The sequence below is a fragment of the Phocoena sinus genome, chromosome 3 (genome assembly GCF_008692025.1).
Source record: "Phocoena sinus isolate mPhoSin1 chromosome 3, mPhoSin1.pri, whole genome shotgun sequence".
In the NCBI taxonomy this organism is placed as follows: Eukaryota; Metazoa; Chordata; class Mammalia; order Artiodactyla; family Phocoenidae; genus Phocoena; species Phocoena sinus.
Window position 1 is genome coordinate 55,984,363 of NC_045765.1, and position 23,890 is coordinate 56,008,252.

The window sequence follows — 23,890 nt, forward strand, 5'->3', positions numbered from 1 at the left end:
ATACACACATATAAATTTCTTATCTCTGACCCAGAGAGTGCCCAGAAGCAATGACAACCTAGTAGTAATGAGCACACCTATCATGCAGATCATGGTTTCTAAACACTGTTCTTCAATAAAAAACTAGGACTCCTTGAAAAATGGTTGATTCCAGGGCTGGGAAAGGGAAAATGCAAGATAAACTTGGAGCATCTTATGGATCCAGAAAGTAAGGAAGTACTTGAAAAAAGAAAATGATGGGGGAAAGAGACTTTCCAAAGGAACACAAGAGCTAACCTGAAGGAGCTCCTAGTTGCCAAAGCTGAAATAATTTGAGCAACAAAATAATGATAATATTGCATTATAACTCATAGAATAAAATATCCATGAGAACATATTGATAAAGTAAATAATTAAGTAGATGGAGGAGGAACAGTTTTTCCTTGTAGTGAAATTTCAATTAATAAATGTGTAAGGAAGGAGGGGAGTAGAAAATTGCTATTAGACCGTCTCCACAGTGGTAATTGTTGCAAACGGATCCCTCTAATGGTGTGCAGAGGTTTGAGGAAAAAGAGGCTTTGTATAATCTCAGAATATTTCCCCCATGATCTTTTTTTAAACAGTTCAGGGATTTTTAGTATACACACAGTATTGTGTAACCATCACCACATTTTCATCACCCCAAAAAGAAACAATGCTTATTAGTGGTCATTCCCCATTCCTCCCTTCCCCTAGCCCCTGACAACCATTAATTTACTATGTCTGTTAATTTGCCTATTCAGGACATTTCATATGAAAGGAATCATATAATATGTGACTTTTTGTATCTGTCTTCTTTCAGTTAGTTTAATGCATTCAAAGTTCGTCCATGTTATAGTATATATCGGTGTTTCATCCCTTTTTTTAAGTTACTGTGTATTTTATTTATTTATTTATTCCAGTTTTATTGAGATACAGTTTAATGATTTGAAGTATTTCATTCCTTTTAGTGGCTGAATAGTATTCTGCTGCATGGATAGACCACATTTTGTTTGTTCATTTCTCAGAGTTGATGGACATTTGGGTTGTTGCCACATTTTGGCTATTACAAATAATGCTACAGTGAACATTCATGTACAAGTTTTTGTGTGAACATATGTTTTTAGTTCTCTTGTGAACACACCTAGGTGAAGAATTGCTGGGTTCATATGGTAGCTCTTTGTCTAACATTTTGAGAAACGGCCAGACTGTTTTCTACAGTTTGGTAGTTTGCCATGATTTTTGTTTACCACAGTGGAAAAGCTCAGTATAGATTACTTTTGTTAGTTGATCAAGACCAATATCACCAGTATAAGACATGTTGACATCACGAACCTTTTGATATGATACACTGAGAAGAGCATGACATAATTTCTGTTCTTCTGTCAAGGTGGCATGATTTGAGTTTAATCATGACAAGAACCAGACAGTCCTGAATAACTGATAAGTATTTATTTCTTGAGGGTATCAGGATCATGAAAGACAAGGGAAGACTGAGGAACTGTTGTAGAGTGCAGGAAACTAGGGAGAAATAACAACCAAAGGCCATATGGGATCCTGGAACAAAAAAGGACCTTAGTGGAAACACTGGTAAGGTTTGAAAAGGATCTTTAGTTTGGTTACTGGTATTAATTTCCCAGTAACTGTCTATGGCTATATAAGATATTAACATTGGGAAAAGCTGTGTAAGTGATATATGGAAACTCTCTATACTATTTTTGCAGGTGTGCATTTAAAGGTAGTTCAAAGTAAAAAGTTAAAAAAGGTATCCAGTCATTTATTCTTGTTCAAATGTCTGCAGATAGGCTAGACTTGGCTGACTGTGGTTGGGCTCAGTTGGGTTCATCTCCAGTCTGCACTTTGGGTCCACGTCTGCTCCATGGGTCTCTCATCCTTCTTGGATCAGAATGCTAGTAGAGCATGTTCTTCTCACAGTGTTACACAATTCAAAGAGAAAAGCGAAACACACAAGCACATTTCAAACATCTGTGGCACATTTCCTAACATCCTGCTGGCCAAAGCACGTCACAGGCCAAGTCCAAAGTCAAAGGTTGGGAAAGTACACTCTACTACTAGTAGGAGGGACTGTGAGGTCACATGGTAACGGGGGTGGATGGAACAGAACTGGTGACAATGATGCAGTCTACCACCTATTTTTTCCCCCCTCAGGGAGCCAGGGTTAGGGAAATAGACACTGCACACTTTGCAGGCCTATTTGCCTTTCTGGATTCCTGTCTTATTTTCTGCTTGTCCCCTTCCCCTTTACCTCCCAATCCCTGCATGTATCTGGTGACTTTTGGCCTCTGTTCTGTTCTTCTCCAGTGTTCTGGTCCCTTCAGAGAGGCCCTAGAAGGAAGCAGGTCAGATCACACTCTCTAACTTGGCCTTTTTCCCAAAGGGGTGAAAACATTTGAAATACTGTGTTTTCTGTTGCCTCTGCCACTGCTGCTGTGGCTGGTTTCATGTATTTTAAATGAGCCTAACCTGTATTTTAAGTTAACGTTATTGTGGTTGCTCTTGCCCCCTGTGGCGGCTTATGTGAAGGGATTAATTTTGGAATTTTCCCCAAATAAAATAAATGGGTTCACATAAGATCCTAGTCTTTTCCTTGGCCAGCTTAGCACAGTCTAACCTGTTATGTTCTGAAACTTTTAAAGTCATGTACTTTTTCTCTTTTTTATTTCTAATTTCAAAAGTCTGAAAATTCAAGATATTATTATTACTGTTATTAGTACAATTACTACTAAAAATAACTATGACTGCTAATTATTATGAATTATTATGAATCTACTTGTCCTAGTGAAAATCCTTGTTAGCATTTCCACACACCTCTAGATAAGCTAGGATTTTCTCTTTTCCATTTTTGATTTTTCACTTAATATATAATTATTGAGGGTTTACTATATGCTTGCATATGTGATAGACCCTGAAGATAAACTAAGATGTAACTATTGATTGTGGTAAGTATTATTAAGAAAAAGGGTCATGGCAGGGAGTTCCCTGGCAGTCCAGTGGTTAGGACTAGGTGCTTTCACTGCCATGGACCCGGGTTCAATCCCTGGTTGGGGAACTAAGATCCTGCAAGCTGCATGGGGTGGTCAAAAAAAAAAAAAGAAAGAAGGAAAGAGAAAGAAAACGGGTCATGGTGTTGTGTGAAAGCCTTTAGATGGAAGCCAGATCTGGTCTGGGGAAATAGAGGATGCCTCTCAGAGAGGAAACGACTCTTAGCTGGGATTGGAAGAATGAAGAGATGGAGGCTGGGGTTGGAAGGAGCATTCTGGGTGAAGGGAACAGCAGGTGGAATGGCCCTGTGGTAGGAGGGAGCATGTTCCTTTCATGGAATGGAAGAAGGCTAGTGTGGCCTAGAACATGGGGAATGAGGAGTGGACAAGTTTGAAGAGGCAGGCAAGGAGCTAGATACTAAAAAGGGCCTAATTGACCAGCATGAAGATTTTCATCTTTAAGAACAGTAGGAAGCCATCAAAAGGTTCGAGGCAGGGGAATAACATAGTCAGATTTGTGTTTTGAAAGAAAAAAAAATCATTCATTGTAAAGAACAGTTTGATTAGGAGGTAAGAGGAGATAGTAGAGGCCAGTTAGAAGGCTTTGGCAGTATCCAGAAGAGAGATGGTGATGGTTCAGAGAAGGGCAGTGGTGGGGAGGGCAGAGAGAAAGGTATGCATTCAAGAAGAAAGAAGACATGTGGCAGGAGAAACACCAGATTTGGGAGATTGGGTATATGGGGTTTAAAGTAGAGGGAAGATCAAGGATGACCTACTTAGCCTTCAGCCGGGAAGATACTCTTGTTGTTTTGTTGGTTTTGGATCTCTCCAGGTGAGATAATCTCTCCCTTTCATACATTTGGAGATGGGATTTTTTTTTTTCCCCTTGGCTGTGCTGCGCAGCTTGTGGAATCTCAGTTCCCGGACTGGGGATTGAACCTGGGCCACAGCAGGGAAAGCACCAAATCCTAACCACTAGACCACCAGGGAACTCCCTTGGAGATGGAATTAATGCTAAAAAAAAATTACCTCTTGCTCCATGATCATAGGAATAGGATAGAAGTTACCAGTTTCTTGTTCTTGCCAGTATTTGGCCTCATCTCTTCCCAGAACCAACTTCCTCAACCATCCTTTATTTTCCTACCCAAACTGGGGTTCCAGTGGCACATCAAGACAGCAGCCTCCACAGCCCTTCCAGTTTTTCCAAGCTCTTCTGCTCCCTGCCTCCTGAATGCAGCCTGTCACTTTCCGTGTCTGAGTCTTTGCACGAAAGGCACCATCTATTTGGGATTCCCTTTATTCCCAGTCTGGGTCTCACTTTTTGCATCATTTAACCCCCAATTCAGGGAGCCTCCGCAGAGATAGGTTTCCCCATTCTACTCTGAACATACCTTTTTAAAAATCCTTGAGGCATTTTGGATGGGTTTGAGGTTAGAAGTGGATCATTATACACATACACTCAGGTACTCAAGTTCCCTTTTAATTCTTAGGCAAAGGTATAGAAACTCCCTGCTGAAGTGGGATGGCAGGAACAGAACAGTTTGTCTTGGAGTGGTGTTTCCCCAGCTCCTTGGTTCTCTGATGGAGGCACAGTGGTTGGTGTAACTTGGAGTTTGCTGTGATCCTGCCAGAATTGAGAAAACTTGAATTCTTGCTACATCATTACTCTTTTATGCTCGGGGTTTACCTCATCTTTCCAAGATAACTTGTGCTATGCACTTCGCTTGAAGGAACTTTTCACATGCAGTGTCCCTCCAGGTACTGTATAGGTCATAAGTCTCCTCTCTTCTTGGCTTTTAGGTCATGCTGTTCCTGCAGGATCCCATGTGCGGCTGAATCTCCAGACTGGGGCAAGAGAAGTGAAACTCCAAGATGAGGACAAGCTTCGAAATAATTTGAAAGGGTTGAAAAAAGGCAAAAGGTATAGTGTCAACCCTAGGGACTGGGAGACTGGCAGCATTGACCCTGTAATACTGAGAGTAATGACAATGTATTGTTTCTTACCCAAATACACATGGGTTTAAATTTTTTGAAATTTAATAGCTTAAAATTTGTGATAAATCTGTCAGGGTTTTATGGATGTTTACTTCTATGGTCTTTGGAAATAAATAGTTTGCAAAGCAAGTTGATACTTTAAAAAAGGCTGTAGGGGGAATGCTTAACCTGCTTTAAAAATGAAGCCATTTTTCCCAGTACTTTAAGAGTACCCATTTGAATCTCAACAATTAATGCACTGATTACAGATGAGTCATCTATTCATTAAAACAGGCCTGTTAGGCCTTCTGCTTTGCAGTAATACTTCCTTGGTGAACAATAAAATTGCATTTTAAAGTCTTTAATTCAGACCAACTTTTCCTCTTGTTAGTCTATATTAAAACAGACTTTCAAAAGTTCTCCAGTGGTAAGAGTTGCCTTATTTTTTAATAATCAGTTTAGATTATTTGCTTTTGGGCAATTCGTAGTCTCTATTTTTGTTTTTTGCCTTGAATTACCAAGTTTTTTTGCTTGCTATTTCCTGTGTAAGGGAGAAGGAGGTTGAGGCATGGGGTTGCAGGGGACCAGCAAATTATGGCCTGAAGCAAAATATTGGGACTACTGCCTTTTTTTGTATGACCCAGAAGCTAGGTTGTTGTTAACATTTTTTAATGGTTGAAAAAAAATGAAGAAGAAAAATATTTCATGACTGAAAATTATTTGAAATTCAGATTCTGGTGTCCATAAATAAAGTATTATTGGAACATAGCCACGCTCACTCATTTAGGTATTGTCTATGGCTGATTTCTTGCTACACTGACAGAGTTGAGTAGTTGGGAAAATCACCCCATAAGGCCTACAAAGCCTAAAATATTATCTGATTATTACAAATAGTTTGCTGTCCCTGTTCTAATACGAGCATATCTCGTTTTATTGTGCTTCACTTTGTTGCAGTTCGCAGATACTGCGTTTTTCACAAATTGAAGATTTGTGGTAACCCTGTGTCGAGCAAGTCTATTGCTACCATTTTTCCAACAGCATTTGCTCACTTCATGTCTCTGTGTCACATTTTGGTAATTTTCACAATATTTCAAACTTTTTCATTAATATTTGTTATGGTGATCCTGTGATTAGTTCTTTGATGAATAGATCTTTGATGTTACTATTGTAATTGGTTTTTTGGTTTGTATTGGTTTTTGTCATGTGTCTTTTTTTTTTTTTTGTGCTACGTGGGCCTCTCATTGTTGTGGCCTCTCCTGTTGCGGAGCACAGGCTCCGGATGCACAGGCTTAGCGGCCATGGCTCACGGGCTTAGCCGCTCCGCGGCATGCGGGATCTTCCCAGACCCGGGCACGAACCCGCGTCCCCCGCATTGGCAGGCGGACTCTCAACCACTGCACCACCAGGGAAGCCCTGTCATGTATCTTTTAATTAAGGTACCTACTTTTTTTTAGACGTAATGCTGTTGCACACTTAATAGACTACAGTATAGTGTAAACATAACTTATGTGCAGTGGGAAGCCAAAAAATTCATGTGACTCGCTTTATTGCAATATTCACTTTATTGCGATGGTTTGGAACAGTGACCTCAATATCTCTGAGATATCCTATTTATGTAAGTATTGGGAATCAATCATGGATTACTGAGTGGGGTTAGTGTTACTCAGTCCTTGGATTTTTATTATTTTAACAATATTTTGCAGTTAAATATGAGGCAGAAAGTTACCTTAGAGACCCAATTTTTACCTGAGTCTTTTCTTTTATGTACCTGGCAAAAGGTCATCCATCCTGTCCATGTGGCACTCACAAGCCCACAAAGTAGCTTATTCAGATTTGGGCATTTTTCACTGTTGGAAAATTCAACTTTATATTATGATAGATAAGGAGCTATTTGTCGTCCTTATAGTCACCCCAAAGTGGGAAGGATCTTTACTTTCCCCCATCTCTCCATATAGGCCTGAACCTGGATTAACCCAGGTTATATAATGATTGTTTTCTCAGAACTGTCGAAGAAAGAATCAAATCTCGTCGTAACCCCTGTCAACCTCCCTCCATCCCTAGCATGCATATACATACATTTTTCAGTGTCTCAAAGTACTTAGGAAGTCTTTTCTCACATCTAAGTCAAGTCTTATTTTCTGAATAAGAAGACTATTTTTTCCTGGTTTAAGACTATTTTTTCCTGGTTTAGGAACTTGATGAATTTGGAGCTTTTTATTTGTTGGTTTTAATACTATGGGAAGTGATTTCTCCAATACCTGACCATAGATCATCAGTAGGAGCACTTATTGCTTTGTCTGTTGCTCCTGTCTTTTTATACTAGAAAGCAGAGCCATCCATGTGGTCTGTAGTAGAGACACCATAAGAGAAGAATATTCGTCCCTACTCCTGCCTCTTTGCTTTTCTCCTTTGGAACGTTTCTGAGGGCTCTGCCCTGGAATAGCCTCCAGGATATGCTGGACATGTCTTCTTCCTTCTCAGCATTTATAGCCAGCAGCAAACCTGTCTGAACAGAAGCCCAAAGGCGTTGACAAGGTGGTGTGGGTGTTCAGTGCTGTGAGCTCAGTGAGTCTCTGGTTGCCTTTGGTGGTGACTTCCTTCTCATGGAGTGGACCTCATCCTGTGCTCCTTTAATTCCACTTTACAGTGTCTTCCTGCCTCTTTAGTTCTGGAATGGGAACATAGGCCAAAGGGCAGGGCTAATTTTCAAAATTGTTATAATATTTTGCTTATTGACTTAATTCTGTTTTGGGGAACAAGATCCACAGCTTTCCATCAGATTGTCAAAGAAGTTGGTGATCCCACAAAGTTAAAAACCACTGGCTAGGACTTCCCTGCTGGCTCAGTGGTTAAGAATCCGCCTGCCAGTGCAGGGGACACGGGTTCGAGCCCTGGTCCGGGAAGATCCCACATGCCGCGGAGCAACTAAGCCCGTGTGCCACAACTATGGAGCCTGCGCTCTAGAGCCCGCGAGCCACAACTACTGAGCCCGAGTGCCACAACTACTGAAGCCCACGCGCTTAAAGCCCGTGCTCTGCAACAAGAGAAGCCACCCAATGAGAAGCCCGCGAACTGCAACAAAGAGTAGCCCCTGCTTGCTGCAACTAGAGAAAGCCCACGCACAGCAACAAATACCTAAGGCAGCCAAAAATAAAAATAAGTAAATTAAAAAAAAAAAAAAAAAAAAAAAGAACCACTGGCTAGAGAGAGATGGGGATAGTCCATTCAGCCTAATTCATGGCAGCTTCCCCATTAGAGCTGCTGGATGTGTGACTGGCCACACTGCTACCTAGAGCTGCAGTTCCTGTGGGTTCTAAAGCCTGGGAGAGGTTTCCTGACTCTGACTTGTCCCAGAAGATTCTCTTGGCGCTACCTGAGTTCAGTGTATAGTTGGCTCTCAGCAGGTTTTCCTCTTCCTCTTTGTGTGTTAGGTATTGCCGTCTCCACTGGTTTTAGTCTGTATCCCTGTCAATCTCTACATAGTACATCTCTATTTTTGCCTTGGAACAACCAGATTTTTGAGTCATCCTCTTATGTTTAGAGGGATAAGGGACAAACTGCATCCAAGTTGTTTCATTTTGGGTTGAGCATTTACCACGGTATAATATGGTATAGTAGTTAATAAGGGAGTGGGCCAAGGACAGGACCATTTGCTTACTCCATTCATTCATTTCACAAAAGACCTATTGAGTGCCTATGTGCCAGGCACTGGGGATACAGTAGTAAACAAAACAGGCAAGATGCTAGCTTTATTGAGGTTGGCAGGCAGGAAAAGAGAGAAATAAGTATGCAAGTAAGGTAATTACAGATTATAATAATACTAGGGAAGAAATAAGGTGATAAGTCCCTGAGGGAGGTAACTGTAGATAGGATGGTTTGAGAAGGCCTTCTCAAAGAGATGTTTGAACTGAGACCTGAAGTATGAGGGGCATTTAGTCATGCAGAGGGTTGGTTTTATAGGTTTATGGTTAGAGCATTTCAGGCAGAAGAAACAAGAAGATTTTCTGGCTTTGTTAAGGAAAGGGCTTTGTCAAGTTCAAGAAACAGGAAAATGATCAGGTTGACTAGAGGGTAGGAGAAGGAAGAAGACTAACATGAGATGAGATTGGGAAGGTATGAGGGGACAGATCATGTGGACTTTTGAGGAGCATGTTAAATGTTCTTCATTTAAGTAGAATTGTAATGGAAAGCCATTGGAGGATTTGGGGTGGGAGAGTCATTTAATGTAATGTAGTTTAGCAAGATCATTCTAGTTGCTATGTATATGGAGGATAGATTGAAGGTGGACAAAAAAAGATGCACAGAGACAATTAGAATGTCATTTAAGTGGATCAGGCAAAACATAATGGTGGCTTAGTCTATGGTGTGTGAAGGAGAGTGGATGAATTGGAGATTTAATTTGGAGGTAGCAGCAATAGGACTTGCTTACGACTTAGATGTAGGGGTTGGAAAAAGGGTAGGGTTAGGGGTTCAGGGTAAAGCCTCATTTGGGATTTGCACAACTAGGTACTTGAAGGTACTATTTATTGAAATAGAAAAGATTGAGAGGGACAGTTTTATGGGGAGAATTATCAAGACCTATGTTTTAGATGTAATAAGTTTGGGGTGGCCATTAAACATCCGAGATCCAAGATATATCAGTAGTTGTACAGGAGTCTGGCTGGTACTCAGAGAAGAGATTTGGGTCAAAGATGTAAATTTGGGCATCACTGCCTGATAGACATTTAAAAATATTTAGGTGAGAGGGTAGAGATGGAGAAGAAAAGATTTTCCAGGATTGAACTCTGAGGTGTTCCAGCATATAGGATTTAGGTAGGAGATAAGGAGCCAACAAGAAGAGACAGAGAAGGAGTAAGGAAGAGGAAGAACCCGGAGAGTATGGCAACAAGAAGCCGGGAAAGGAGAGTGTTTCAAGGAGGGAGGGGTGAACTGTGTAAATGCTGCTGAGTGGTTGAGGAACATGGCACTAGTGAAGAGTCCATTGGATTTGACCATCAGTTACTGGGAATTTTGATGAGCAGTTTTAGTGGGGTTGTGGGAATAAAATCCAGGTTAATGCATATGGCAACGTAAATAGCATTCAAGGAGGTGTGGATAGTGAATGAAGACAATGTGTTCATAAAGTTTTACTTAATCTGAACAGGAGCAGGGAAATGGCATGATAATTAGAGACTGTGGAGTCAAAGGAGTGTTGGTATGCTGATGGGAATAATCCAATCAAAGGAAAACTTGATGATGCAGGCAGGTGGGAGTGGTATAATTATGGGAGTTAAAGCTTTTGAAAAGGCAAGTGGGATCTCTAGCCTAAGTTCAGCAGGGGCAGGGACACTGTCATCCATTCCAATAGTAGAGAAAGCAGAAAATACAGATCTAGGTGCAGGGTGGTGTATAGAGTGGATGATGGAAAGGTGAGGGAGTTCTTGATAACATCTGTTTTTCTCAGTGAAGAATAAAGTAAGAATAGCTGAGGATAGTTGTATGTGTGCCTGTGCGTGTGCACACACTCGTGTGTACCCACACATGTGCACACTTCTGTGTGTGCAGTTGGGGCTGAGAGTGGGTGATGATGGATAGCCTGAAGAATGGGACTTTAGGCAGTAAACAGTTATACAGACATGACGGGATTAATCCTGACCAAGTATTGGAGGAAGGAGAAGATAATCTGCTCAAGTTATAGCCCTAAATACGTAACTCCCTCCTAGGGGTAAGGGTCAGGGCAGTGGCATCCTCATGCAACTGGCAGTGGGTGATTCTCTGACAGGAAAGGGGTTCTCTTTCCTACCTTGTAGGGTTGTGGTAATGATTTGAATGAAATATTACTTCTAAAGGGTTAACATAGTGTCTGACACATGGATAAGTGGTCTGTAAATGGGAGTGATTAGCTATTATTAATTAGTTTAGGAGGACTGGGGTTTAAAGAAGTCAAGTCTGAGGGCCCTAAGGGGTCTCTAGGATGAATCAAAGACTGAGTGAGTACCTCTCATGAGACCTGAGGCTGGCTAGGATCTTGGACCATGAGACTGATGTACTCATCTCGCCTGGAACAGAGAGTGGTCCAGTAGCCCCTTCCTCCCCAGCCTCTGATATATCTCCAGGGATAGCTGGATTCCTCCCTCCCCCTGCCCTGCCAGCTGGACAGTCTTGTCATGCACAGCCCACTTTCTACGCTTCCCTTAGTCTGTATGTACCACTCTTTTTCTTACCTCTGTTAACTGAACTGAAGTGAGTGCTGGTGGCAAAACCTGCCTTCCACCCCCTCACCCCATGAATACCTTCTCTGCAGTCAAGATGAATTGTTGTGGCTTGGATCAGCTCCAGGGCTCTTTGTGAGGATACCACTCTAGTCTCTGCCAGGTTCCTGACATTATGTCCACATTGGTTCCTTTCTTCCCTGTCCTTGGAGGCTGGCTATGGAAGGTGGCTGGCCTCGATTTTAGTTCTCAGTATCTCAAACTCATTCCTTTGTCAGGTTGACTCATACCTCCTGCATGTACTCTGTGCTCAGGGGTTGGTCTTAAGGGTATGAATTTATCCAACCTGTTTTTGTAAAGATAGACTGAGTCGTCAAATCAGGTCAGGCACACACTTGGGGGGCTCAGGTCCCTGTTGGTCTCTTTCCTAGAAGAATATAAATAGGGTATATGTTATCTCCTCCGTCTGTGCCCAGCGTCCTCCAGGAGGTCTTACTCTGGCACGTACTGAGAGAGCAGCATCGCACAGACATTCTAGACTTGTTCTACCCAAGTAGCTGGTTGAGAGCTCTCTGTCCGTGGTGGGCTTCTGTCTGCCTTATGCCATTTTCTCCTCTTTCATGAAGTGACTCCATCTTCAGCTCTTTCCTCCTCTAGCTTCAAGGTGAGATCACCCTGTTAGACTTCTGGCTGACCCACGGCAAAGTTAGGATAGTGTGCTCTGAGTTAGAGCTGGCCTGGATTAGCTGGCCTTGGAGTGCCAGCCACCCAGAGGGGTTTTCTTTCTTGGGAAAGATGGTGCCCCCCTTGTGACTCTCAACTTCTCTTTGGACAGGCTGGACATCAACACCAACACCTATACATCTCAGGACCTCAAGAGCGCACTGGCAAAATTCAAGGAGGGGGCAGATATGGAGAGTTCAAAGGAAGACAAGGTTTGTGATGTTGTTTATAGTGAGTTCATGTTATCCTGCAGAATGGCCTTGAAGAGAATCACTGTCTCCTGAAGCTTTAGCAGTGAACATGGGATAATAATAACAATAATATTATAAAATAATTTAAAGAGCCAAGTAAGTTAATGCCAAATAAGTAACCCTTTACAGACTCTTAAAAAAAATGCTGGGAGCTTTTCTGTCATCGTTTGCATTAGAATCCAACTTCCCATTACATATTTGGGAAAATTGAAGCACAAAGCAGAGAGAGCCATACTCTGCATTACCACAGACATCAGTGAGGGGAATAGAGATTAAAATCCAGATCTCTTCACTTATACTTGGATTAGACACAAGTTTAAAGGACAGAGGACCTAGGCCAGGAAGGAAGGAGCCCAAGTCCTTTGAACATATAGCAAACCTTTTCCAGACCTCAAATTCCTTAAATGTACAACAGATGGCTGAGGTTTCCCTCCAGCTCTAAATTTGTTTATAAGCTAAGGGAATGAAAAGGAGAAAGAGGCAGAATTGTAGCCCCTTGGTTACACCTCTAATGTCTGGGATGGCTCATGGATCCCAACCTATCAGAATGAAGTCTTATTCTTAGATGGGTCATGAGCTCATGTGATAGCCAGAGAATGTTACAAATCAGTTTTTACATTTCCACTTGAGTCCTGTCCTTGAAAGAACCTCCTCCAATGTCTGCCTTGCAGACCTTTCTAAGTTCTCCCTCCCCCTTCTCCTCTTCACAAGCCCCTTTGCTTTGTATTATATTTCTCTGCCCTCACCCCAGAATTCTGGCAGTATCTTGGAAAGGCAACACCAGGTTCTTGACAGCCTGTGTGTTAGTGGAGGAAGCTTTAGGTCCCTCAGATCCTTCAGAGCTAAGTATTTCTGAGACAGATGGACTGTGTGTGTGTGTGTGTGTGTGTGTGTGTGTGTGTGTGTGTGTGTTGGAGAGGACCTCAGGAGGAGGTGTTAATATGCAGGCCAAGTCTCCATGTCTTTACTCATCTTACCAAAGTCTCATCTCCCAACATGGAGAGTGTATGTGGTATGAGAAGGTGAGTAGCAGGATGGCAGCAATTGTGGTAAAGGAAGGTGATGCATAAAATTATATCCCATTACAGGTGTATTAACTGTGTGGGTGGAGAGGTGTGAGGAAAAGCAAATCCCCTACCTGCTGAAGGTGAGGCCAGCAGAGGAGAGCAGTGCATGCTTAGGTGCCCGGAACAGAGATTGGTATTCCTGTGACCAGGGGTTGGGCTCATTCCCACTCATTCTCTCACCATGAGCTCCACATGGAGCAGATGGGAACATAAAAGTTGGCCCCTGTTCCATGTTTTCTCTGTGGGTGGAAGACCCACTGCACCCCTGTCTCTTCTCTTTGCTCTCTTTAATGACATTCTTATCCCCTAATTCAATTAGTGTAGAAAAGTATGAATATTATGAAAATATTTTTTAATGTAAAAGCAAGAGATTATTTAAGTTTTCAGTTGCTGTTTTTTTGCAATTAAAAATAATTCTTTCCCTGTGCAAGGGGAGATCCCAATAATGGTACCAAATACGACACTCCTGTACCAGCTGATTTGAGTCAGCTGCCACTTCTGACTTATGGCTGCCACACTGTTTCTTTACTTCTGTGGCACTTAGGTTGTTAGCTCCTTCACTGAGGTGCTGGGTCCTAGGTTCTTTTTCTCATTTTCATTTGTATCCTTCCTGGACTGACTCAGCTCCCTGCCAATGCATTGGGACTGGCAAATAAATTAACTTGAAGTAGGTTGGGGAGTTTCTTACATGTCTCAAGCTCCTGGCCGCAGATACCATAATACTTTTTGTTTATCAATCTTTAAACAAAATCTTTGCATGGTGACTTGCAAGTACAGGATGTACTTTTACTATTTATAAAGACAATACTGTGAGATATTGTATCATATCTCAACCAATTGAGTGAATTTTTTTTACCTGATTTTTTTGGGGGAAGGGCATCAATTCCATTATAACCATTGGTAACTTATTAGATTTAAGTGAATCAGTCCTTCCCAGAGTCCCTTGCTTTTTTTTTTTTTTTTTTTTTTGCGGTACGCGGGCCTCTCACTGTTGTGGCCTCTCCTGTTGCAGAGCACAGGCTCTGGACGCACAGGCTCAGCGGCCATGGTTCACGGGCCCAGCCGCTCCGTGGCATGTGGGATCTTCCCAGACCGGGGCACAAACCCGTGTCCCCTGCATCGGCAGGCGGACTCTCAACCACTGCGCCACCAGCGAAGCCCCCAGAGTCCCTTGTTTTGTGGAAAATCTCTGTCTTACCCAACACATTTGGGCCATTGTTTTTGAACCTGATCTCTTTATCCCTCTACTATCATACAAATTGCTTGATGCTTTATGTTTTATCATGTCAGCTGTTATTTACCTATATCCTATAAATTGCTCCATTAAAAAATATGGTCTTCTTTTTTAAAAATATTTATTTATTTTATTTATTTTTGGCTGCGTTGGGTCTTAGTTGTGGCACGAGGGATCTTCACTGCGGCCTGTGGGATCTTTTATTGTGGTGCACGGGCTCTTCATTTTGGTATGCGGGCTTCTCTCTTTCTGGTTGTGGTGTGTGGGTTTTTTCTCTCTAGTTGAGGCGCGTGGGCTTAGTTGCCCCGCGGCATGTTGGATCTTAGTTCCCCGACCAGGGATCGAACCCGCGTCCCCTGCATTGGAAGGCAGATTCTTTACCACTGGAACACCAGGAGGTCCCCCAAATATGGCCTTCTTAAACTTCTGATTCTGGCCAAGATAAAATAGACTCATTTCTCCCTATTCTTCCTGCTCAGGACAACTAAAAATCCTGGACATAATACTAAAAGCAAATATAAGAAAACTTTAAAGGTGAGAAGAAGAAGGTGGATTAGATAGGGACCTTGGAATTTCAGGGATGACATGGCAGTGAGTTCCTTGGCTTTCTTTTTGCCCTCTGTATATCCCAGAATGGGCACTGGAGTAGCCCGTATCATGGAAATAGCAACAGGTACAGATAGAGAAAAGGCCCTAAGAAAGGCCTGCTCTTCCTAAGATAGAACTAGGAAAAGGGCAGCCTAATAGAACAAAGAACTTTTTGACAATACTTATTCTGCTTTAGCCAAAGACCTCTCTTAGTGCCAGTGGGAGTTGAATGGGGAACTTGTATTTCCACCTCCCATTTGGTGTAATATAGCAAAGCTGTACTCTCTTTCCTCCACCAGAGTGGTGTCAGCAGAAGCTGAGTGGGGAGACTGAACTTGCACCCCCTCTGGTGGCAATAGATGGTGTGAGGCAGTGCTCTTCTACCTCAATCAAGGTGGTGTCAGGGAGAATTGAGCAGAGAGCCTGAATTTCTACTCTCTGCCCAGTGGTAGAAGACTATTCTCTGCTTCTCCCACTGCTGTAGTACCAGCAGAGACCAAGTGTGGAGCCTGGTTTTCACCCTTCACATGCATGTAGCAGGCTGCTTTTTCTGTTGGGGTGGTGTCAGCAGAGGCCAAGAAGGGAACCTGAATGTCTGTCCCCTCCCTGGCAGCACCAAGGTAGTTTTTTACTTCTCTTAGCTTCAGCGATGCCAGAGGGCTGGTGAATGGAGAGTCTGTACTTCTACCCTCCATCTGGTGGGAACAAGGCAGCGTAAGTTAGCATTCTGCTTTCTACTCCGGGGCAGTGTTAATGGGGATAAGTGAGGAGCCTGAACTTCTACCCTCGGATCAGCAGTGATGAGGCAGTGCTTCAGTTACCCTGCCAAGGTGATGTCAGTAGAGGCCAAGGAAGGGCTTCCATTCCCAATGCTGAGTGTGCAGCAGTGGCAGGTGATGCTCTTCCTTCTCCTAACAAGAGAGTGGTGGTAGGGTTTTGGAGGGAAGGGAGATGGAGAAAGGAATTTTGCATATGAAGTTCTGGGAATGCTCCCTAGTAACCCACAAGAGAAACTGACCAGAATTAACACAGCAGATTTGAGAATGGAACTACAGTGTAGAATACTGCCCATGTTTTTAGATTAGCTCTAGGTAGCACACACAGGAAGCAGACCAAAATAACACTGCAAATTCTGTGAAAACTAAATTGTCTTGGGGTCACAACTGTACAAGAAGACCAGAACCAACATATTAAACCTAAACAGTGTGACTGCTTACTGTAAAGGAAGTTTCAGTGGAATTCAGAGTCTTATAACTTAATACTCAAAATGCCTAGTATACCAAAAATCACTCATCATACCAAGAACCAGGAAAATCAAAACTTGAATTAGGAAAGACAATTAACCAATGCCAACAGTGAGATGACCCAGGAGTTGGTATTATCAAACAAGAATTTTAAAGCAGTTATCATAAAAATGCTTCAAGCAGTTATGTACACTCTTGAGACAAATGATAATCTCAGCAGAGAAATAGAAGACATAAGAAAGAACAGCATAGAATTTTAGAACTGAAAAATACAACTGAAAATTAGAAAATTAATCACTGGATAGGCTTACTAGTAGAATAGAGATGAGAAAGAAAAGAATCAGTGAACTTAAAGACAGATAAAAAGTCATCTAAGTAACAGAAAACAGATTGAAAAAAAAAATGAACAGAGACTTAAGGACCTGTAGGATTATAACAAAATCTAAGATCTGTGTCACAGAGTCTCAGAAGGAGAGGAGAAAGAATATGGGCTGAGAAAATAATCAAAGAAATAAAGATGGAAAACTCCCCCAATTGGTGAAAGATATAAACCCACAGAGTCATGAAGCTGAGTGAATTCTAAATAGGATAAATTCAAAGAAATCAATACCATGACACATCACAGTCAACCTTCTGAAAACTAAAGACAGAAAAAAAATCTGGAAAGCAGCAAGACAGAAACCACGTACTATCAATAGGGAATAATGATTGAATGACAGCATCTTTTTCATCTGAAATCACAAGGCCAAAAATATGTGGCATATTTTTCAAGTGCTAAAAAAAACAAATTGTTCACTCAGAATTCTGTAGCCAATGAAAATCTCCTTCAGGAGTGTCAGGGAGAAAATCAAGACACTCTCACACAAAAGAAAATTAAAAGAATTTATCACCAGCAGACCTACCTAAAAAAATGACTAAAGAATATTTTTCAAAGAGAAAGGAAATAATAACAGAAGAAAACATGGACCATTGGGAAGAAAGAACAGTGAAGTGAATAAAAATAAGGGAAACTATAATAGACTATCCTTCTCTTGAAGTTTTAAAATTATGTTTGATAGTTGTAGCAAAAATTATGACATCATCTGTAATTCCGTGTGTGTTTAATAATATATGTTCAACTACCAGAGTTACCACTTTTTGCTTCTTTGCTGCGCTTTCAACTTTGTTGATCAGTTCTCTCTTTTGATTATCCATTTTTATGAAATGTTACATGGGTTTATCCTTGAGGGATGAGGAAGCCATATAACTACATACTTGACATCTGTGTGTGAACTGCGTAATGGATGCGCAGTGACAGTTCACTGTCAGGTTTTGAAATAAATGTGATCAGCCACTGTTCATGATTGGCATTTATGTTATTTACATAGTGATTTATGGACTGAAGAGCTAGCAGCAAAGTTGGTACTTAATGCAATTAAAGTTAAATATATTGATGGCAACTGAAGTTTGAGTCATGTTGGGAGACTAGTATTATTTAAACTGTGGTTGAAATTGGTGCATATCAGATCTGTACAAAGCAAGGACTGTGTATCTGATAAAAGACTTGCATCTATCTAGAACATATAAAGAATCCTCAAAACTTAACAGTAAAAACCAACAAACAATTTGAAAATGGGAAGAGGACATGAACAAACATTTCACCAAAGAGGATATGTAGATGGCAAATAAGCACATGAAAAAATGTTTAGTGTTATTAGATGTTAGAGATATGCAAATTAAATTCACCATGAAATATCACTATACATCTATTACTTTTTAATGATAATACTATCTATTAGATAGATAGTAATAGATAGCAGTATCTATTACTATTAAATGATAATACTAAATACTAGTGAGGATGTGGAGAAACTGGATCTTTCATACATTGTTGGTGGGAATATAAAATGGTTCAGCTACTCTGGAAAATAGTTGGGCTCTTTCTTATAAAACCAAACATATGCTTATCATTATGACCCAGCAATTGCACTCTTGGGCACTTATCCCAGAGAAATAAGAACTTAAGTTTATTTTTTAAATTTTATTTTATTTTTGCTTGTGTTGGATCTTCATTGCTGTGTGAGGGCTTTCACTAGTTGTGGCAAGCGGGGGCTACTCTTTGTTGCGGTGCGCAGGCTTCTCACTGTCGTGGCTTCTCTTGTTGCAGAGCACAGGCTCTAGGTGCGTGGGATTCAGTAATTGTGGCACACGGGCTCAGTAGTTGTGGCGCATGGGCTTAGTTGCTCTGCGGCATGTAGGACCTTCCTGGGCCAGGGATCGAACCCATGTCCCCTGCATTGGCAGGCAGATTCTTAACCACTGCGCCACCAGGGGAGCCCAAGTTTGTTTGTTTATTTATTTATTATTTCTTTTGCGGTACGTGGGCCTCTCACTGTTGTGGCCTCTCCCATTGTGGAGCACAGGCTCCGGACGCACAGGCTCAGCAGCCATGGCTCACGGGCCTAGCCGCTCCGCGGCATGTGGGATCTTCCCGGACCGGGGCACGAACCCGTGTCCCCTGCATCGGCAGGCGGACTCTCAACCACTGCGCCACCAGGGAAGCCCCCAAATTAATTTTTTTAAAAACCTTTATACAAATGTTCATGCGGTTTTATTCATAATACTCCAAATGTAGAAACAAACATTCTTCAACAGGTGAATGTTTAAACAAACTGTACATCTATACAGTGGAATACTACTCAGCATTAAAAAGAAACAAACCATTGATATTTACAGTAACTTGGATAGATCTCAAGTGCCTTAAGTTTAGTAAAAGGGCCAATCTCAAAAAATTACAGACTGTGTAACTGTCTGTATAGCTTTCACCAAATGCTAGAATTATAGATATGGAGAACAAATTAGTGGTTGCCAGGGCATAGGGACAGGAGGCAAGGGATGAGAGGATGAGGTGCAACTATAGAGGACTACGGTGGAGTTGTTTGATGGTGATGGAACAGTTCTGTAACTTGATTGTTCTGTTATGAATCTGTATATTAGATAAAATTGTGGAGAATGATGCACACACGTACATGCAAATGTGTACATGTCAAAGCTGGTGAAATCTGAATAAGGCTTGTGGTCTAGTTAATAGTGTTGTACCTATGTCACTTTCTTGGTTTTGACATTGTGCTGTTATTGCATAAGATGTTACCATCAGAGGAAGCTGAATGAAGGCTATATAGTACTCTGTGTATTATTTTTGTAATTTCCTTTGAGTTTATAATTACTGCAAAATTAAAAGTTTTGTTTTGTTAAAGGCCTTCCCAAGGGCTAGGCATGCATCATTTTTGTGAGGCAGAGGTGACTAGTTTCTTATCCTGCTCACTTGTCTGTCATCCCACAGCTCTAGGCAGTGACTCAGCTTTCCTAGACTTCTTTGCCTGGCCATTGGCAGCCACCCAGAGTCCTCTAGCTGGGTGTAAGGAGAGCATTTCACTGTTTTGCCTAAAGGAGAATATGGCATCGCATAGGTGTGATTGCTCTGCTAGGAACTTGGTTTTTTTTTAAGAGAGACTGATTCATTTCTTTGGTTGGTGTTTCTATGGAGTCCTTGTAACTGGAGAGAAAACCCACAGGTAATAGATGAGCAATTTGGAGCTGACAGCTGCTCATCATCCTGCCTTTTATAAATATTCAGGCCTTTTAATTATTCTTGGAAGATAGAGACATAAGCCACTGTGACCTTTCAGACTCTCTTTATAAGCACTATCCTCTAAAATTGGGAAGAAAACAGAAAGTGTCACATGTATAAAATATCTAATTAAAGCCTCTTACTCACCTCCAACATAACTTCATTTTAAAATCTTTATATGTGTGGGGGGTGGGGAGGGACTGAGCGAAAATTGTTTGAGACTTTATTATAGTATATACAGTAATTTAGCTACTTCAAAAGTTGAACAAATTGTACACCTGTAGTTAGATTGACAGTAATGGCAGAGATTTAATTTCCATCAGCAAATTGCTCCCACTCTGACAGCTCTTTACCCACAGTTTCCTCCATCCGGATTTCCCTAAAATGTTGCTGGATGGGGCAGGGGCAAAACAAAGATATCCTATGATTGTAGAAGAAAGAGAACCAAGGTGTGGATTATTCCGTTAGACCTCAGCTTTCCCGCGTGAGGTTATGGGTTGGAGGGTGAGCTTGCATTGCTTCCCCTGACCTCAGTGATTACAAAAAGAAGACTTGACATTCTTCCAAACATTGGAAGGCATACTGAGATAGGTGAACCTTGGAAAATCTTGAGTGTGTTCTTGGGGCAGAGGGCTACATGGGTAGACTCTGAGGGCTCTCTATTCTCTGGGCATCTTGGAAAGTATCAGGACTTTTGATAGTACAGATTAAAGAAGATTGCCTCCTAGAGCAGCAGTTCTTTGAGGATGGGCATCCATGGTAGACCACAGGAGTCTTGGGGAGATGTCTTCAACTGAGGATTAACCATCTCTTTGCTACTCTCCTTAGGCAAGGCAGGCCAAAGTTAAACGGCTGTTCCGTCCCATTGAGGAGCTGAAGAAGGACTTTGAGGAGCTGAATGTTGTCATTGAGACTGACATGCAGATTATGGTACGACTGATCAACAAGTTCAATAGTTCCAACTCCAGCCTGGAAGAGAAGATTGCGGCACTCTTTGATCTTGAATATTATGTCCATCAGGTATTATATTTCATTGACTGTCAGTCTGACTTTTAACAGCTCCAAAAAATAACACCCCCTGCCCAAGGCCCTACGAAAATATTGTCACCATCTTTCCTTCTCTCTCAAGGTGTACAGCATTTTGTAAAAAAATATTTATTTATTATTATTATTTTTTTGGCTGCGTGGGGTCTTTGTTGCTGCGCACGGGCTTTGTCTGGTTGTGGTGAGCAGAGGCTACTCTTCGTTGCGGTGTGCAGGCTTCTCATTGCAGTGGCTTCTCTTATTGCGGAGCATGGGCTCTAGGTACACGGGTTTCAGCAGTTGTGGCTCGTGGGCTCTAGAGCGCAGGCTCAATAGTTGTGGCGCCTGGGCCTAGTTACTCTGCAGAATGTGGGATCTTTCTGGACCAGGGCTCGAACCCATGTTCCCTGCATTAGCAGGCAGATTCTTAACCACTGCGCCACCAGGGAGCCTGGTATATAGCATTTTTAATCTAGGCCAATATCTGTTGTAGTAAGATATCTTCTTACAGACCAGAGGCAAGCTCTTTTTCATTTGGAGTGTTACTACTTCATTTAATTTTTCAACACTGAGGATACAGCAGAGGTAAAATAGATGTGGTACTTGTTCCATGTAGCTTAGTCTGGAAGTGAGAGTGATTAAATAATGAACAATTGAACAATGAAAAAATTAACAATTTAATAATGAGATAATTTAAGACTGCGATAAGGGCTCCAGAGGGTAATGTGTGAATATATAACAGGGGAACTTAGCCTAGCTGGGGAAGGCTTCTCTGAAGTAGTGACATTTAGGCTGAGCATTAAAGGATGATTAGGGGTTAACTAGGCAAAGAGGGGAGATTGGAACTGGGGGTGGCAAACTATGGCCCACTTTTGTGAACAAAGTTTTATTGGAACACAGTCACATCTATTTGTTTATGTGTTGTTTTATTGCTTTTGACTGTTTTACTGCTGCAGTGGCAGTGAGCCACATGGCTCACAAAGCCAAAAATGTTTACTTTCAGGCCCTTCAGGAAAAGTTTGCCCCATTGTATTAGAGCATTAGAGGCAGAGGAAACAGCATGTGCAAAACTTCTGAGTCAGAGAAGAACTTGGTGAGATTGAGGACCTGGAAAAGACTGGAGTGGCTGGAGCACAGAGACCAGTGGGTGGGGCGGCATAGATAAAGTGGAAAGGTTAGGGAGTCAGAGAGGTGAGGTTTGGAAAATCATTCTCTTCATGATTTTATCCTTGATCCTAAGAACTATTGGGGAGTTTGAAGCAGGGAAATGACTGATCACACTTGTGCCATAATTGTAATAGTTAATGTTTATTGAGCATTATCATATACTAGGCACATATTCAAGTGCCTTGTATACATTAATTCATTGACTTCCATACCTGCCTTTGGAGTACTACTGTTAATCCCATTTTATAACTGAGGCAAATAAAGCACAGGTCACATTTGTGATTGCCCAAGGTCAGCCAGTTAGTGAGTGTAGAGCTGGGATTTGCAACAAGATCTGTCTGACCCTAAACTCTGTGCTCTAAACCTTTTGGCTACTCACAGGATACTGGTGCCATCTGAATGAAGCTCAGAGGAGAATAGGTAGATATAAGTGGAAGGAGCCAAGAGAGGTCATGCACTTATTGAATAAGTTAATTTATTGCACGCCTGTTAAGTTCCAGGCACTGTTCCAGTCACTTAAGATACATTTGTGAACAAAATTGGAGCTTACCTTCTAGAAGAGGCAGATAGACAACAAACATAACTAATAAGTAAATTATATATAATATGTTTGAAGGTGATAGGTACTATTCAAAAATAAAAAGTAGAGCAGGATAAGGATTGGCAGTGTTGGGAAGGAAGATTTCAGACAGGAGCAACAGCAAGTACTGAATCCTAAAGGTGGGAGCATGTCTAGTGTGTTTGGGGTACAATAATGTGGCGGGAGCTAAGAGAAGGGGGAGGAAAGTAGGTAAAACTTGGAGAGATAAGGGAAGGGAGATCATGGAGCGCCTTGTTGGCTGTAGAAAAGAATGAAATTGGACAGACACTGTTTGGAGGATGTTGAGCAGAAGAAGCATTTGATCTGACTTACTTTTAAAGGATCCCTCTGGCTGTGTGTTGAGAATTAGTCTGTAGGCCGAGTGCATGGGTAGAAGCAGGAAAACCAGGTAGGAGGCTACTGCAGTAATCCAGACTAGGGGCGATGATGGCCTGGGAAGTCTGTGTAATCATAATCAAAGGCTTGTTTGAGATCTTCATCAAGACATAGATCTTCAGCATCCTCCCACGCGCGACAGCGTCCTTGTTCTCTATAAACTAGGCTAAAAGACATTCTTTCTTTAGGATTTTGCCAGCCTTTGTGTTGAGAGAGGATGAGTGTGTACTGTATCCGCAGGAATTATGGGGTGGCCTCTTCATCTCTCTCTGCTCATAACTCTTTCTCAGGCCTCAAATAGCAGGTCTGTGATCCTTTTAGAGAAGAAAATGGACCTGGGTTCTCTTTCCTCTTTCCAGTCTTTCACTCCAGGGTAAAAACCAAAAATTCCAACAGCTTTTCCGTTATAGATATTTAAAGGATTAAGGATCCTAGGGGTTATTGGCCAGCTCAGTCCTGCTCTGATGTTGACAGCTTTTATTTTTTCTCATCTTAACATACTTGGATGGATCTTTAGGTATCAGGCTTCAGGCTCTTTAGTTGCAGCATAAAAGGCCAAATGACCTTTTATAAGAGCTTATCTTACCTAGGGGGAGTGAGTACACAGGAGGCTAGCAGGGCCCTAACAAATTTTATTTCCCTTGCAGGTTCTTTGGTCACCCTGCAGTGTCATCTCTAGGTTGATAACCCATTCTGCTTTCATGGGTCACTGGGTGGGATTAACAGTTTCTCGGACATCACCAAACTTAGCCTGTGGTCAGTCCAGGAACCCGTTCCCGCATGGAGACCAAACTTGATCTGTTGGCAGAAGAGTCATAAGTGTTTTGGGTGATTAGTCTTTTG

General features: G+C 41.8%; 1 protein-coding gene across 6 annotated transcripts in view; it reads left to right on the top strand.

Annotated features, from left to right (window-relative positions):
* The window catches only part of SIL1 (SIL1 nucleotide exchange factor), a 291,152-nt gene that overhangs the window by 198,137 nt on the left and 69,125 nt on the right, over positions 1–23,890 (top strand). For 5 of the 6 annotated variants that reach the window (XM_032627597.1, XM_032627595.1, XM_032627594.1 and 2 more), the window contains 3 exons: positions 4,800–4,920; positions 12,000–12,099; positions 20,710–20,901. In XM_032627597.1, the coding sequence (XP_032483488.1) occupies positions 4,800–4,920; positions 12,000–12,099; positions 20,710–20,901 (413 nt within the window). The remainder of the gene's footprint in view (positions 1–4,799; positions 4,921–11,999; positions 12,100–20,709; positions 20,902–23,890) is intronic. The other variant, XM_032627599.1, reaches the window with a different exon arrangement.